The sequence below is a fragment of the Chinchilla lanigera genome, unplaced genomic scaffold (assembly GCF_000276665.1).
Source record: "Chinchilla lanigera isolate Chin_1 unplaced genomic scaffold, ChiLan1.0 scaffold00067, whole genome shotgun sequence".
NCBI lineage: Eukaryota > Metazoa > Chordata > Mammalia > Rodentia > Chinchillidae > Chinchilla > Chinchilla lanigera.
The window spans coordinates 7,929,613-7,943,825 of NW_004955468.1; the positions used below are offsets into that span (position 1 = coordinate 7,929,613).

Here is a 14,213-nt window from a genome sequence, read left to right on the forward strand (position 1 = left end):
CACCCACCCAGCCACCCAGCATAGCTCCTGTGTGAGGCTCAGATGTGGGCTCATTATCATCCCCTGTCTCAATGCTCCCAGCCCTATTTCCTACTCAATTCATTTAACGTGTCCTTAGATTCAAGGACAGTTAACAAAGGCACCCAGTATCCCATTTGCCCACTGACGGAATCCCAGGTTGATTCCACATCTTAGCTGACGTGACCAGCGCGGCAGTAAACATGGGCGTGGTGTCTCTGGTGTGGTGATCTCACTCCCCTTGGATGTGTACCCAGCAGAGGATGGCTGGATCATGTGGTGATCTATTTTTGATTGAGGAACCTCTGTACTGTTCTGCGTAATGGCTGTACAAATCTGCGTTCCCACTCACAGTGTATGAGTTCCCTTTTCTCCACACCCTTCCTAGCATTTATTGTCTTTTGCTAGCGCTCATTCAAACTGAGGTGAAATGCTATCTCATTGTAATTTTGATTTCCATTTTCCAGTTAATGATATGGAGCATTTCCTTCATATATATTTTTGGGGCCATTTGTATTTATCCTTTTTAGAAGTATCTATTTAGATCCCTGCCTTTTTTGTGTATGTGTGTGTCTTTTTGAGACAGGGTCTCACTATGCAGTTCAGGCTGGCCTCAAAATCACCTTGTAGCCCAGGCTGGCCTTGAACTCACAGCGATCCTCCTGCCTCAGCCTCCCAAATGCTGAGATTACAGGTGTGCACTACCACATCCAGCTCCTTTTTTTTTTTTTTTTAAATTGGATTACTTGACCTTTATTGCTGTTAAATTTTCCAGTTCCTTATATACTCTGGATATAAATCTTTTGTCAGACGGATAGTTGGCAAATATCTTCTCCCACTTTGTACGGCAATTCTTCATTCTGCTGATTGTCTCCTTTGCTGTGCAGACACTTTTTATTTGATGTAATCGCATCTGTCTATTCTTGCTCTTATTTCCTGTTCTTTTAGCGTCATATTAAAAAAGCGCTGCCTATACCAGCATCTTCAGGTGTTCTTCCTGTTTTCTTCTAGTAGTTTCATATTTTTTGGGTCTTGCATGGAAAAAAAACAAGATGGCATCCCTGATGACTATGATCCTCTGATAGAGCCCGACATTCTGAGATGCAACCAAGTACCACCTCCTGCAGGGAGCCCTCCAAGCTGTTCTAGGAGTTCCTTCCTCTGTTCCTCTCTCTCAGGACCCAGGCTCCCCTCCTTTAGCCTTAGGATGGCCTTGTGTGACCTGCCTCTGCCTCTCTGGAGCCGGCACACAGACAGGCCTTAGTAAGTGGCAGTCACTCCCACCAGCAGCACTAGCACCCCACCACCGTCATTCCTGGAATTCTAGGAATTCCCTGCCCCCTTCCCTGGCCTCCAGCAGACCACATCTGAATGTTACCAGCACCTGTGCAGGCAGGTTCTTCTCTAAGAAAACCCGGCGTCTGAAATCCCAACAGGCAGAACTCACAGGCTGGGACCACTTTATCAGCCCCCTTGGGAAGCCCCCACCCCCAGTAAATGAGTCCTGCAGGAGCGCTGCACCCCACTGAACTCTAAAGGAGGCCCACCTGTCACTGGACCCTGGGGTTCTGAAATCACAACTGCCACTCGCCTTCCCACCTGGAGCTGCTTCCACCAAGCGTGTCTCAGGTAAGGCGGAGGTCTGTAGGGGGCTCCAATGCCCCTCCAAAGCACAGACCTGGCTCTCAGATCCTCGCTGTGTCCCTCTGTGTCTGCCAAGGGGAGGGGCAAGGCAGGATCCCCCCCCCCCAGGGGGGGGCTACCCAATCTGAGAAGGATCAGCTTTGAGCAGGGACCTGGATCGCTCCCTGCACAGCTGAGAAGACAGATGTGAGGGTAGTGGATGGGAACATTTAGCTGGCAGAACAGCTGATCCCTACATCCTTGCCAGGCCTCACAAGCAAAGCCCCAGGCAGGCGTGTGAGGGCCCAGTCCCCACCCAGTAGGCCCTGTGCTCCTGCCAGACCCCAGCTCTATCCTTGTGAAAGGGAATTTCTTCAAGAAGCAGAGACTCTGAAGTCCACCCTGAGAACTCCTCCCCTCCCGGGCGGTGGCCAAGAACATAGGTCACCTGTGTGGCCTTGATTCAGGATGCTCTCAGGACCTCCCTCATCTATGAATGTGCTTGACAGTGGTACCCACGAGGCAAGCAGTGCAGCCTCAGGGCCCGTGCAGCCTGGTTGTGATAGGTGACGTGCACTGGCTTCTAGAGGCCTGGTCCCGTAGGGCACAGTCCAGCCTGACCCTGGCCCCAGCCCGGCTGAGGATGTTGTCTCTGGAGGAAAAAACACCTTGGGGGTTGGAGGCAGTCTCCAGGCAGTGCCTTCCCTCCCCAGCCTCCTATCCTCTATTTCACAGGAACCTGACTCCCTCTAGCGCGACCCCCACTGCTTCAGCAGCCCGGGGCACGGATGGTCACTCCACTTCAGCACTAGCCCAGGGTCACTTTGCTGTCACCCACGTGGCTGAGATGAGGTGGGTACGGTTTACCATTCAGCAGAGCTTTAGGATGAGCTGAGGACAGCAGGGAGGCCACCTGAGGCTTCCTGTCCAACACCGCAGGCAGAAAGGCTGCAGGTGTGGGTTTGGTGGCCTTTAGTCCCGTCCACTTCCCTTTGGGAATCCCTGGGGGAGCTGGTGACCCTCATGAAGACAACCCATTCCCCTCCCAGCCGTCCGCATGCAACAATCAGGGCCAGCTCTTCAAAGCAAAGAGCTCCTTGCTGCCCCACGAGCCTCCAGTGGTTCCCAGAGCCCTCCGGCCTCAGCTCCAGCCACACTGCTCCAAGACACCTGGCTCCTTTCCCCCTCTGGCCCTTGCTGTTCCTTCTGCCTGGATGCCGCCTCCCCAGCTGGCCCAGCTCACTCATCTCCTATTAGATGTGCTCACGCCTGCCCGGTGCTGCTCTCCTCTTCACCCCGGCCCCAGGCACACACTGGTGCTGCCGTGTTTTCCTGTCTCCCTTGCTACAGAGCCTTGAGAGCTGGAACCTTGGCCATCTGACTCACAGCTGTGTCCCCAGTACCCCGTAGAGTACAATCACTAAGTGGGTTTGCACGCACAAGGGCTCTCCAGAGGCTGGGGGCCACTCTGCACCCTGGGTCTGTACAGCTTCCAACATCGTGAGGCTTAGAAGCAGCAGGTGTGGGTCCTAGGCTCAGTCCCCAAGGCGCCATCTGGCACTCAACCAGCTTTCTCCAACTGCTGGGGGTCTTGCCACGCCAACCGCTGTGTCAGTCAGCTACAGAGAAGTCTGGCGATGCCCTGGCTCAGCTGCGGGAAGTGCTGTCCAAATGAACACTGCCCTTTAAACCTGGAGTTTCCAGACAAGTGACTGTGTCCAGGAGACCGATGCACAGCCAGCACTCTCTGCCCTGCCAGCAGCCCTGGGCAGAGAGATCAGGTTGCCTGGCCTGGATTTCTGAGAGGGTACTGGATCTGTCTTTTGAAAGCCGTCCCTCACCTCATGACCTGTCTGGCACCCTGACCCAGTCTGTGTGGCTGAGGGAGGCCAAGGAAGGAAAGGTCTGGGGACAAACAAGTCCTGGAAGCACCTGACCCTCCCCTGCGTGGTCACTCTGCCCATGTTGGGTCACTGGCAAGCGCTGGGTGCTTCATGCTTTATATGTCCCTGCATGTGGTCATCTGTTTGCTGCAGGCCTTGCCACCCACAGTGTGGTCCACGGGAGCCAGGCTCTGATTCAGAATGGGCACAGACTTGACCTCTGAGGGTCTCTCTGCACAGGGACGTCTGAGAAGTGGCTGGAGAGGACCAGCTTCATTGGGGGAACAGAAGTGGGGTTTCACTGTGTTGAGGGTGAGGGGAGCTTTCCCAGCCCCAGTGCGACCACTCAAGCTGACAGTCATGCGTTCACTCTGGCCAAGGCCGAAAGGGTCCTGGGAATACACCAGCTCAGAGGCATCTGCAGGAGGCTATCTCAAGGGCCCTGCAGCTCTGAAGCCAGCATGCGGGCAGTTCCCGGGTGACTCCAATTGCAGAGCCAGCAGTCACTCTGAGCAAGGTGAGAGGCTGCACCTGGGGCCTAGTTTGCCCACTCACTGGCCCCATCCCAGGGCCAGGCAGGAGACTGCATAGAAGACATTGTGTAACCCGGAAGGCCCACACAAAGGCTCCTTGTGTCCTTTATTCCACCTGCCTGGACAACCCACACCAAAGTAAGTGGAGCTGCAGGCGCTGGGCCACCATCACAGCACACCGGAGCGAAGTGGGCTGTGTCCTTGGGGAAGTAGACCAGGTGTGGTCTCCCCTGGGCTGCCAGCACTCCCAGAAATGCTCAGTGTGGTGGTGGTTACCGATATTTGCCCCTTAGCATGGTTTCAGCCTCAATCTGGCTACGTCTACAGCAAAGAATCTGGGACTCCGCAACCACATGAATTGGTAAACATCCTTTTTTATTAATGAGTCAGTCTGGCGGGGTTTTTGTCCTTACAACTAAAAGCCCTAACAGAAAACACTGCTTGCACTGTCTGTAGGGAGAGATGAGGACAGGACAAAAAGCCATCAGACACCTGGGCACCTGGAGGGAGGTAAGACAGGACAGTGGCCCTGTCAGGCTGCCCTGGGCTATGGGGAGCTCAGGCTGTGGTCCCCTGGGCCTGGTGTGCACACACAGCATGGCAGGCTTTCTCCTGGTTTAGGTGAGCTCTGTGCTTGGTCTGGCAGGGCCAGTGGCCAGGCGGTGGGCACCATCGTAGTGAGTGGGCAGGCCTTGGCTTCTTGGAGGCCTCCCCAGATGTTTGCTCTTCTGTGGGGTTTGCTTGCCTAGGGTGCAAGATTGGGGTCCTGGGGCTTGGGCTTTGGCTCAGAAGGGACCCTCACTCTCCTGCCTGTCTTCCCTTTGCATGCAGACCCATATCTGGTGCCCCAGTGCTCAGACACCTGGAGTTATCGAAGCCAGGGAGTTGTCTGGAGCTGCAGCCACAGTCTGCAGGGCTGCGTTCCCAGGAGGCTGAGGTGTTCTGGGACTCGCTAAGTGGGAAGGTTATTACCTGAAGTGGAGCTGGAGGTGGGTCTGGATGGAAAGCCATCTCCAGAAAAAGGCACTGAGAATCCAGAGGGAAGAGCCACCCCCACCTCTGCATGCACCGCCCTGGGGGTCAGCTGTGGAAGGCTGACCAGGAGACACTGGAGGCATAGAACTGCACGCGGCTGGGCCAGTCACCATCCCTGCTGCCCTCCTTGTCATCGTCGGAGTCATCGTCGTCGCCATCGTCTCCACTGGAGGCTCCGTAGAAAGCCCCGCCCAGGTGCGCCAGCTGCTGTGGGGAAACCCCGCCCTGCTCCTCCGCTTCCTCCTGCAGCTTCTGGGCGGCCAGCTCCCGGTAGCAGAGGCTGCAGACGCGCTGGGGCTTGGGCGAGAGGCGCGGCAGCAGGAAGCGTTCTCGGGAGCACTCGGCGCACACCACGAAGCCGCACTTGCGGCAGTGGTGGCGGCGCGTGAGGGCTGAGAAGCGCGTCTGCGTACAGCGCATGCAGATGTCCGTGGCCTTGTCGGGGATCCAGGGCGCCGCGTGCTCTGTGGTGGGCTGGTGGCCGGTGGCCAGCAGCTGCCGCCGCACGCACTCCTCAATGTGGCTGAGCCACTCCTGGCGCTCTGTGGGGGAGGCGGCCGACACCACGAAGGACTTCTTGGCTGTCTTGATCATCCAGCGGTTCTTGGCCTCCAGGGTATCCGGCAGCAGCTCCAGCGTCACCTCCTCCAGGGGAATGATGTGCTGGCTGCGGTACTTGCGCTTGCTGAGCACAATGCTGCCGTAGACCAGGATGTCGTTGAAGAGGAAGAAGATGCGTGGCTTGGCCTTTTTGCGGCACTCTTTGGTCAGCACACCCTCTCCCAGGAGCACCCGGCCCGGCAGGGCCAGCGGCTGCCCTGACGCCCCAAAGCAGTTCTCCACAGCGGCAATGCGCTGGCTGTTGATCTCTGTGTTCACCAAGTGGTCCACCATCTTCTCCGGGTTCTTGGCTGTAGGAGGAGGCAGACGAGAGGCATGAGCTTGCCCAGGCTTGGTCAAGGGCAGAGTGGGCGTTCACAGACACCCCATCTCACTAACCCACCAAATATGACCCACCGTGTCCCAGCAAGCCCACCCGCCTATGTAACCACAGGTATGCACCACCTGGAAGCCAACCCTGGAAGCATAAGAAATTATTGGGGGCTGAAAGAGGGTCCTCTGGAGAAGGCATGGAAAGCCAGACAGGGCTGGGAAGGCAGCATAAGCAGCAAGATACAGAGGGTGACCACTGTGTGCTATAGGGTCCATTCCAGAGGAACCTTGGAAGACAGGACAGAACACTCCTCCATGGCATCCACCCGGGGACGGGGCAAGTAAGTTGGGTTGGTGAACCTTCAACTCCCAGCAGCGGGCCTCAGGGCACTGTGAGCCCGCCCCTCAGCTAGAGGAATGCATGTGCCCTATCTACGATCCTAGCCAATCACAGACCTCACAACTCCTCATCCAGCCAGCGTGTCCAGCAGCCACCATCATCAGCGGCAGCAAGTGCTGAGTGCCTCGTCCGTGCCACACAAGACTGTATGTATCCCTGCTAGGCCTTGTACAAACCCTGGGAGGCAGGATCCCTACTTCACAAGAGGGAAACTGAGGCTGTACAAGTAAGTCAAGTGGCCACAGAATTCACACTGTACCACCTTCCTCCATAGAAATCAGGCCCATTTTGGCCCCTGGGATGGTGCCCTAAGAAGTAAGTACGGCGGCCTCCTGGAATCTCTTCTATTCCAGCCACACACACTCCCTTTGAGCCGGGCAGACTTATAGCTCTAAAGCCCACCCAGAGGCTGTTCACCCCCAGCCCAAGCCTCCAGGCCTGGCCCTTCCCCTGGGCTCTAAGCGTGGATGTCCACCTGCCCACCTGCTCAGCAATAAGCTCCTCACGCTAAACACCACACGCACCCAGTTCCCCTCCTCTCAGTTCTTCTCAGCCATTGGAACCACCATTTGCCTAAGCGTTCAAACCCCCAATCTAGGGCTCATCCTCACATCTCCTCTTTCCAATGCCACCAACATTCAACCTGTGAACAAGTCTTATCATCTCCCTCCATGTGGCCGAGCCTGCTCACTCCTCAGCACAGGATTCTGCCACTTTATCCACAGTGAGGCGCCAGCACATCTCACCTGGACCAGACGCCCACGTCACCTCCTTCCTGTGAGCAGCCTGGTTCCCACCTCCCTTTGAGAAAGGGCCTCCCGGTTGGCAAAGATCAGTCTCAGAATCAATAGTGACCTAGTGCCTGTCTCTAGAAATGAAGTTTTATTGGGGCCCAGCTCTGCTCATTCGCTTACTATTATCAGTGGCAACTTTCATGATACAAGGACAGAGCTGAATAGCAGTGACAGAGGCCACAAGGCCACAAGCCTGAAATATTTACCCTCTGGCCCCTTCCAGAAAGTTTGCCAACCCCTTCTGTAGGATGCTACTCTATTATTTTTCTGTCTTCACAAGACTTATCAGGACCTGGTCTTTTCTTGTCTGTGTGTTGCCTGTCTGTTTTTTGTTTCTGCCACTCAATTCTGAGCTCCACAAGAAGGGAAATCTTTTCCTGTTTGTTGCTGTGTCACCAGTTCTTGGGACTGTCCCATGCGCACAGTAAGTGCTTCACAAGGGGCTGGTGAATGACTAAAGCTCCCAAGGACCCACCATGCAGAATTCAGCTCTGCAGAGCTGACCCTGCCCCATCCCACACACACATGTGTATTCAGGCAAGCACAGCACATGCAGCTGAACACACACACACACACACACACACACACACACACACACACGCAGTGTCCCTGGGTCTCACAACTGCAGTTCTATTGTTAAGGCCACCTTAGAGGCCAGCCAGGGAGAGCCCCGCACAGGGGGCGGGGTGCGCTGAGCAGGAGAGGGTGCCAGCCCCTTGAGTGGCGTTCCACTTGCCCCTCGGGGTCCCGAGGCCTCCTGTGAGGTGCTGCCCACACCACCTTATGTAAGAAATGCTGTTTTTAGTTTGCTGACCTTGGCTGTGTTTCACCAGCTCTGAGCTGTCTGCCACAACAGCACATGATCCCTGGCTGAAAGGCAATCTGGCAAAACCAATCTGGCAAAACCAAACAGTGCCCCAAAATGCCACCTCCCCGTCCTTCCGGGGTATATGTGCGGGGGCTGTGGGATGCTCCGGACAAGGTTTCCACCAGGGAGGAGCCCGAGGGGCAGAGGAGGGGGCCTCACAAAGCACAGAGACTGCTGTGCCTGGAGACAACCAAAGTGCCTGTGAGCAGGGCCCACACACGCAGTCCCCAAAAGGGACCAAGGCCAGCACTCGCTGAGTGGCAAAAAGTTACCTGCAGAAAAAGAATACGCAACGGGACACCATGCAAAACTAGTGTGACTCATAAAAAGTATTCAACAGCTGGATCTAGGAATAAGAGCAGGTAAGAGGGAACCTCATTAAGATGGCTATTAAAAGCAAAATAGCAAGTTTCAGTGACGATGTGGCAAGATTAGAACACTGATGTACTACGTGTGAACACAGAATGGTGTGCCCACTTTGGAAGACAGGGCGAAGCTTCCTTAAAAAGCGAAAAGCAGAGTTATCATGTGACCCAGAAATCTCACTCCTGGGTTTACATCCAAAAAGACAGGAAGCAGCTACTCAAAGAAACATCTGCACTCCTGTATTCACAGCAACATTATTCACAATAATCAAGAGGAGGAAGCATTCCGAATGCATTAAAAAGGAAGGAATTTTATAATATCCAAACTCTAGGAGGCTGAGGCAGGAAGATCACAATTTTGGGCCCAGCCTGGGCAACTTAATGACTTAGCAAGACCTTGTCTCAAAATTATAAAACAAAAATTTAAAAAAAGAGAGATGAGACTCAGTGTGAAGGCCTTGAAATTCAATCCCCAGTACTAAAAAAATGAAAAAGGAAATGAAGGACTTTTTTTGTTTTAAACTTGAGGCAGTTTCTTCCTGGCTGGCCTCAAATTTCTGATCCTCCTGCCTCATAGCCAGGACAGCAGATATGCACCACCAAACCAGCAAAAAGGAAGGAAATTCTGATAAATGAAATAATAGGGGTGAATCCTGAAGACATTATGTTCAGTGAAAAGATGGGGGGAGCAAATTTTGTAATGATTCCACTTATATGAGACGCCTGAAGTGGTATCGCATAGAGACCAAAAGAACAGTGGCTGGCAGGTTGGGGTGGTGGGCCCAGAGATTCAGTTTTAAGAGATGAATAGGGGGGCAGAGGATATAGCTCAGCGTCACAGTGTCTGCCTGGCAAGTGCAATGTCCTGAGTTCGATTCCCAGTACGCCTGCCAAAAAAAAGATGAATATATTTAATTATTAGAACTACACCTTTAGGGGCTGGGGATTTAGCTTAGCGGCACAGCGCCTGCCTGGCAAGTGCAACATCGTGAGTTCGATTCCCGGTACTGGAAAAAACAAAACAAAAGATGGGGCTGGGGATTTAGCTCAGCAGCATAGTGCTTGCCTGGCAAGCACAAGGTCGTGAGTTTGATTCCTGGTACCAGAAAAAAGCCAAAAAAAAAAAAAGAACTACACCTTTATAAATGATTAGGATTTTTTTTTAAAATAAAAGCGTGGCCACAAACCAAGGCCACGAGAAAGTGGCCTGGAGGAGCGGATCTAGACAGGATTAGGAATGGGGATGTGGGGAGTTCCGATTAGGTCTGCACCTTTACGTTTCATTTTTTTTATTAGGAAACTGTAGCAAGAAAGACTATGAAATCCAACACCCACCTATTTCAGGAACTAGGAACATGTGCTTCTTTTGCTTTCTAATTTTAAGATCCTCCAAGAGAATAACATTACAGGACAGTAGCTGGGCCAAGTTCTGGGCTCTTGGGGCTGGGAGACAACAAGCAGGCCTGGGGAGGTGCTGGCTGGGTCCGCAGGTAGGGTGCACAGCACAAGGACCTGGACACCGAGGGACACGCCAGGGCCCCTGAGGAAGGCAGCGAGTGTCCCTCCCACACATGTGGGTGCCTGGAAGCCTGGTTATCGGGGGAACTGGGTGAAAACTGATCCTGTGCCCTCTGCAGACTGAAGCCCAGAGCATTCAGCAGCCAAGGCAGCTGGGCTTTGAGCCCCGAGGGCAGGAGGCCCCACAGAGAGGGAGAGAGGAGGTCGGGTGAGCTCCGGAGGCTACTGGCTCAGGATGCCCCCAGGAGCAAGCACTGCACACAGGAGGTGAGAAGCAGCACCCAGGCGAGGAGAGCTGAGGCAGAGGCGCTGAATCTGCAGCGGACCCAGCCAGCAGAGGGGAAAACCCACAGCAGTACCTCCCAGATGCCCAGAGAGCCCACACAAGACCTCCACACTGCTGCGCCCTAGTCTGTGACTAACAGGCCCCCGCTGGGCCCCAGTGGCTGCTATCCAGCTGCCGGGGGAGAGTGTGGACCAGGCAGGGCAGGGCAATCAGGTGGTGACGGTGGGGTCTGGGCTGAGCTGACCCTGCATACTGATCAGCTAGAAGGCTCTCCTGCCCTCTCCTGGGGACACTACAGAGGTCCCGGGTTGGGCAGGGGACTGGGAAGACAATGCCCTCCCACAGACGTGACCATAACTTCACACCCTGGCTTGACACAGCCTGAGGTTTTTCTCGGTAAACGAGGCAGGGTGAGTCAGATGGGGAGTCTTCTCTTTCAGTACTCTCATCAGAGCAGTGAACAACCTTCACTTAGGACAGGAGAGGAGAGCCAGCTGCCCCCAGCCACTCGGCCTCAGGGAGACAGTGAAGATGGAAGCCTCCCACAGCCTCTAGGCCTTGGAAGACGCCTGTACCAACCCCAGCGGCAAGCAGGACACTGATGGAGGGAGGACACTGCCACAGGGTCAGTGAGACTGGGGCCCAGAGGAATGAACAGACCCGCATTTCCCTGAGGGCTCAGAAGAGTGGGGGGCTGCTGGCTCGTCTTAGTTACTTTTCTCCCATTGCTGAGACAAAATACCTGACACCCAGAATTAAGGAAGGAAAGGTTAATTTAGCTCACAGTCTGTGGAGGTTTCAGTCCATACTCAGCTGGCTCCAAGGCAGAGTGGCACATGGCAGAAGGCAACGGTTCATGGTGACAGAACACAGCAAAAAGGGAGGAGCAGAAACAGCAAGACTATTTCCCTCCCGTATACTGGATGCAGGCTGCCTGCCCCAGGGCGAGTGTAGCACTCATACCCATAATGCCAGCACTGGACCACCACTAGAGTCCATCCAAAACTCTAGAAGCCCGCCGCATGACTGCAGAGACTTTGGGGGGTACATCTAGACTCAAACCAACACAAGGCTTAACCACCCCACCACCTGAACCTGGGGTGAAGATATTCACAGTGGGCACTACGGCTTGCTAGCTGCTCCCCCAGCCACTGAGTGACTGCGTGTGCCATGTGGCCAGCGTCCTATGCATAATTGTCAAGGAGTGATACGTGATTACAATCCAGGGCTGAAAATCCGCACCAAACCTGGCCCACTTCCAGCTTTTTATTTGTTATTGGAACACAGCCACATACGACAGACAGTATGGTTTGCAAAGTCTAAAATATTTACTATCTGGCCCTTTGCAGCAGAGGTTTGCTGACCTCTAATGTACACAACCAGGAGAGGTAAAATGTGCATCGCAGTAACTTCTAGGATACACCTGACAGGCCACAGGGTGCTTGGTGCTGGGTCCTGATGGAAACCAGTGACTCTGATCACCCACTTGGGATAGAGCCTTTCGGATTAGAGACGTCTGGGTCCTGGAATCCTGGAAAGTAGGAACTGGGGTTGGAGCCCTGTCCAGCCCCCCACTTTTCAGAGAGTAATTCAGGCAACCACAGTCCCAGATGGGCTTAGAATCTTCAGGGCAGCACAGCCCTTTGGACTTTTCCTTGGTTTAGGGACTGGGGCCTCCTTGTGCTAGCAGGACCTCAGCCCAGCCAGGCCCACCCTGCTTCCAGGACTGAGGGAGTTCACCTTCACTCCCACCGGCCAGGCGCCCAGCCAGGCATTGGGCCACGGTGGGTAACAAGAGACCAGGCCCTTCAGTAACACACTTCTTTCTCCTGAGGGAGACAGACCGGAAGGAAGCGGCCAGGTGTTTTCTGTCAGCCTGCCAGCCACGAGAAAGGCTGATGTGCCCAGCGGGGTTGGAGGTAGGGGTGGTGTCTGGGAAGATCCTGTGAGGAAGTTACTTCACCCCCAGCTGAAAAACCAGGCAGGAACCTTCGAGGCAGCCCTGGGGAAGAGCAGGCCCTTGGGAACTGCCAAGGTAGAACCAGTGAAATGAGGTAGCAGAGGAAGTTACAAGAGTCAGAGAGATCAGGTCACAGGGGTTGGCTGGGGCCATCCGGAATAAGATTTGAGTCTTTCTCTAAATGCAGGAGCGCGGTTCCAGAATCCAAATATCCTCTCCTTCCGGAGGGGGTACCCCTCAACTTTGTCCTCCTCTAGGAAAAAAGACTAGTAACCAGTCACTTAATCCTCACCACAGCCCACTTGGAGAAAGTACCACCAACTACACCAAAGTCACTGCCTACGGTCCCAGGAGAAGTGACCAGGAAGTCCAGCTCCCAAGTAGCACTGAGCTGCAGAAGGCTGCTTTCAAGCAAACACACAGAATGAGAAGTCCTCAGGTCCAGCGTGTGGGACTTCTTCCTAAATGTCTGAACTTCCTTCCCTCCGAATACACACAGGGAGGCCCGGGCAGGTCCATCGGCTTGGCTGGGCTGGCCTACCCTCCGGGTCCCATAGGCCAAATTCCTTTGTCCACTTGGGGTGCAGGTTGGCTGGACAGGTTCCCTTTGCTCAGTTGTGATGTCACCTCATCTTGGAGAAAGTATGAGGTAGGACAAGGGCAGGGACTCAGGCCAAAGTCAGGCCCCTCTCAGTGTATACTGACCCAGAGGGAGTTAGGAGCCAAAGATGACCCTGGGACAAGTCTGGTCGTTTCCGTTGGCCTCTGACCTTCTCTAGTGATAAGATAATCTTATCTTGAACATCTTGGTTCAAATTCCAAGAGTCCGTGGAAAACAAGATTCAGGGTGGCTGGAAACTTCAGTTATCCTACCCTCAAAGAGGACAGGCCGGGACATATCCTCATACTTCAGGTACCCAGGACAGGGAAAGGGCAGGAGAGGCCAGGCCACCTCGGGGAGCCAGGCCCTGCAACTTCCTCCGACATGGGAGGGGGCCTGACCCTGTTTTATTTTACCTTTCTCACTAAGAGTCACAAACACCAAGGCTCCAGGGGAAGGCAGTGCCTAAGTAAGAGGCCAGGCAGGACCGGATCACCTCAAAGCACAGCGGTCCTGCGCTCTGCCCCCCATCCCCCACCCGTCTTGGTCCCAGCCTCACATCTAGACCCCCTCAGTCCCAGGAGTGAGGCCCCGACGACTGCCTTAGATCCCACCAAAAACCTGGCACGCTGAGATCCCTGGAGCAGCCCCAGGGCGCCTCGGAGTCCTGCCTGGCTCACACCTCCCGCAATCCCGCAATCCCGGAGGACCCTGCCTCGGCCTCGAGACGGCGACCTGCCCTCACCCCGCTTCCCTGGCAGCTACGGGCCTCAAGCGTGCACCACGCACCTACACGCGCCACTGCTGCGGGGCAGAGCCCGAGATGCCCCGCCGCGCGCCACGCCAGCGGGGGCCCGGGCCACCTCCTTCGGGGGCCGCGTCCCGCCTGCTGCTGCACGGCGCCGGCACCCCGCAGCTACTCTCCGTTCGGGTCGGGGGTGCTCACCTCCTCGCCCGGGATCCGGTGTCCCGCTCTCGGCCGGGACCCGAAGCGCTCACCTCCTCGCCCAGGCCCGCAGCCCCCTCTCGGCTGCTGTGACCCGCTGGAGGCTCTGGTCACTCCCCGAGCCGCCCACGACTCGAGTTCCAACTACCCTGCCACGCCCCCCCAGAGGAGGCTCGGCCAATCGGAGCCTTGGGGTGAAGGCGAGGGCGGAGCCAGCTCAAATTCCAGCCAAACGTGTGCGGGCGGAGCAGCCCGAGGTGACTTGGTGCGCGGTCAGCGCCTGCGGCGCGCCAGGGCAAGGCGGGGCTTGCTCGGGCTCCAGCGGGGCTGGCTCCCCACTTTGTACCCTAGTTCCCCGGTGTCCCTCTCCCCCGCCGCCGCAGCCACGCGTGGTTGGGAGCGGCTCCCGACTGGGTGAGGCGGGATGGAGCCCAAGTTAGGGGTGGGTGG

At 55.5% G+C, this 14,213-nt stretch overlaps 1 protein-coding gene across 1 annotated transcript; it reads right to left on the reverse strand.

The window, feature by feature from the left end:
* Nucleotides 1–4,411: 4,411 nt before the first annotated feature.
* Plekhf1 (pleckstrin homology domain containing, family F (with FYVE domain) member 1) lies at nt 4,412–13,887 on the reverse strand. The gene is made up of 2 exons (XM_005400111.2): nt 13,764–13,887; nt 4,412–6,003 (listed from the first exon to the last, which is right to left on the reverse strand). The coding sequence occupies exon 2, from the start codon at nt 5,984–5,986 to the stop codon at nt 5,138–5,140; it is 849 nt and encodes a 282-aa protein (XP_005400168.1). The 5' UTR covers nt 5,987–6,003; nt 13,764–13,887; the 3' UTR covers nt 4,412–5,137.
* Nucleotides 13,888–14,213: the final 326 nt, after the last annotated feature.

Coding starts and splice junctions, on each gene's coding strand:
- Plekhf1 (XM_005400111.2), bottom strand. CDS start 5,986: ATGGTGGACCACTTGGTGAACACAGAGATCAACAGCCAGCGCATTGCC.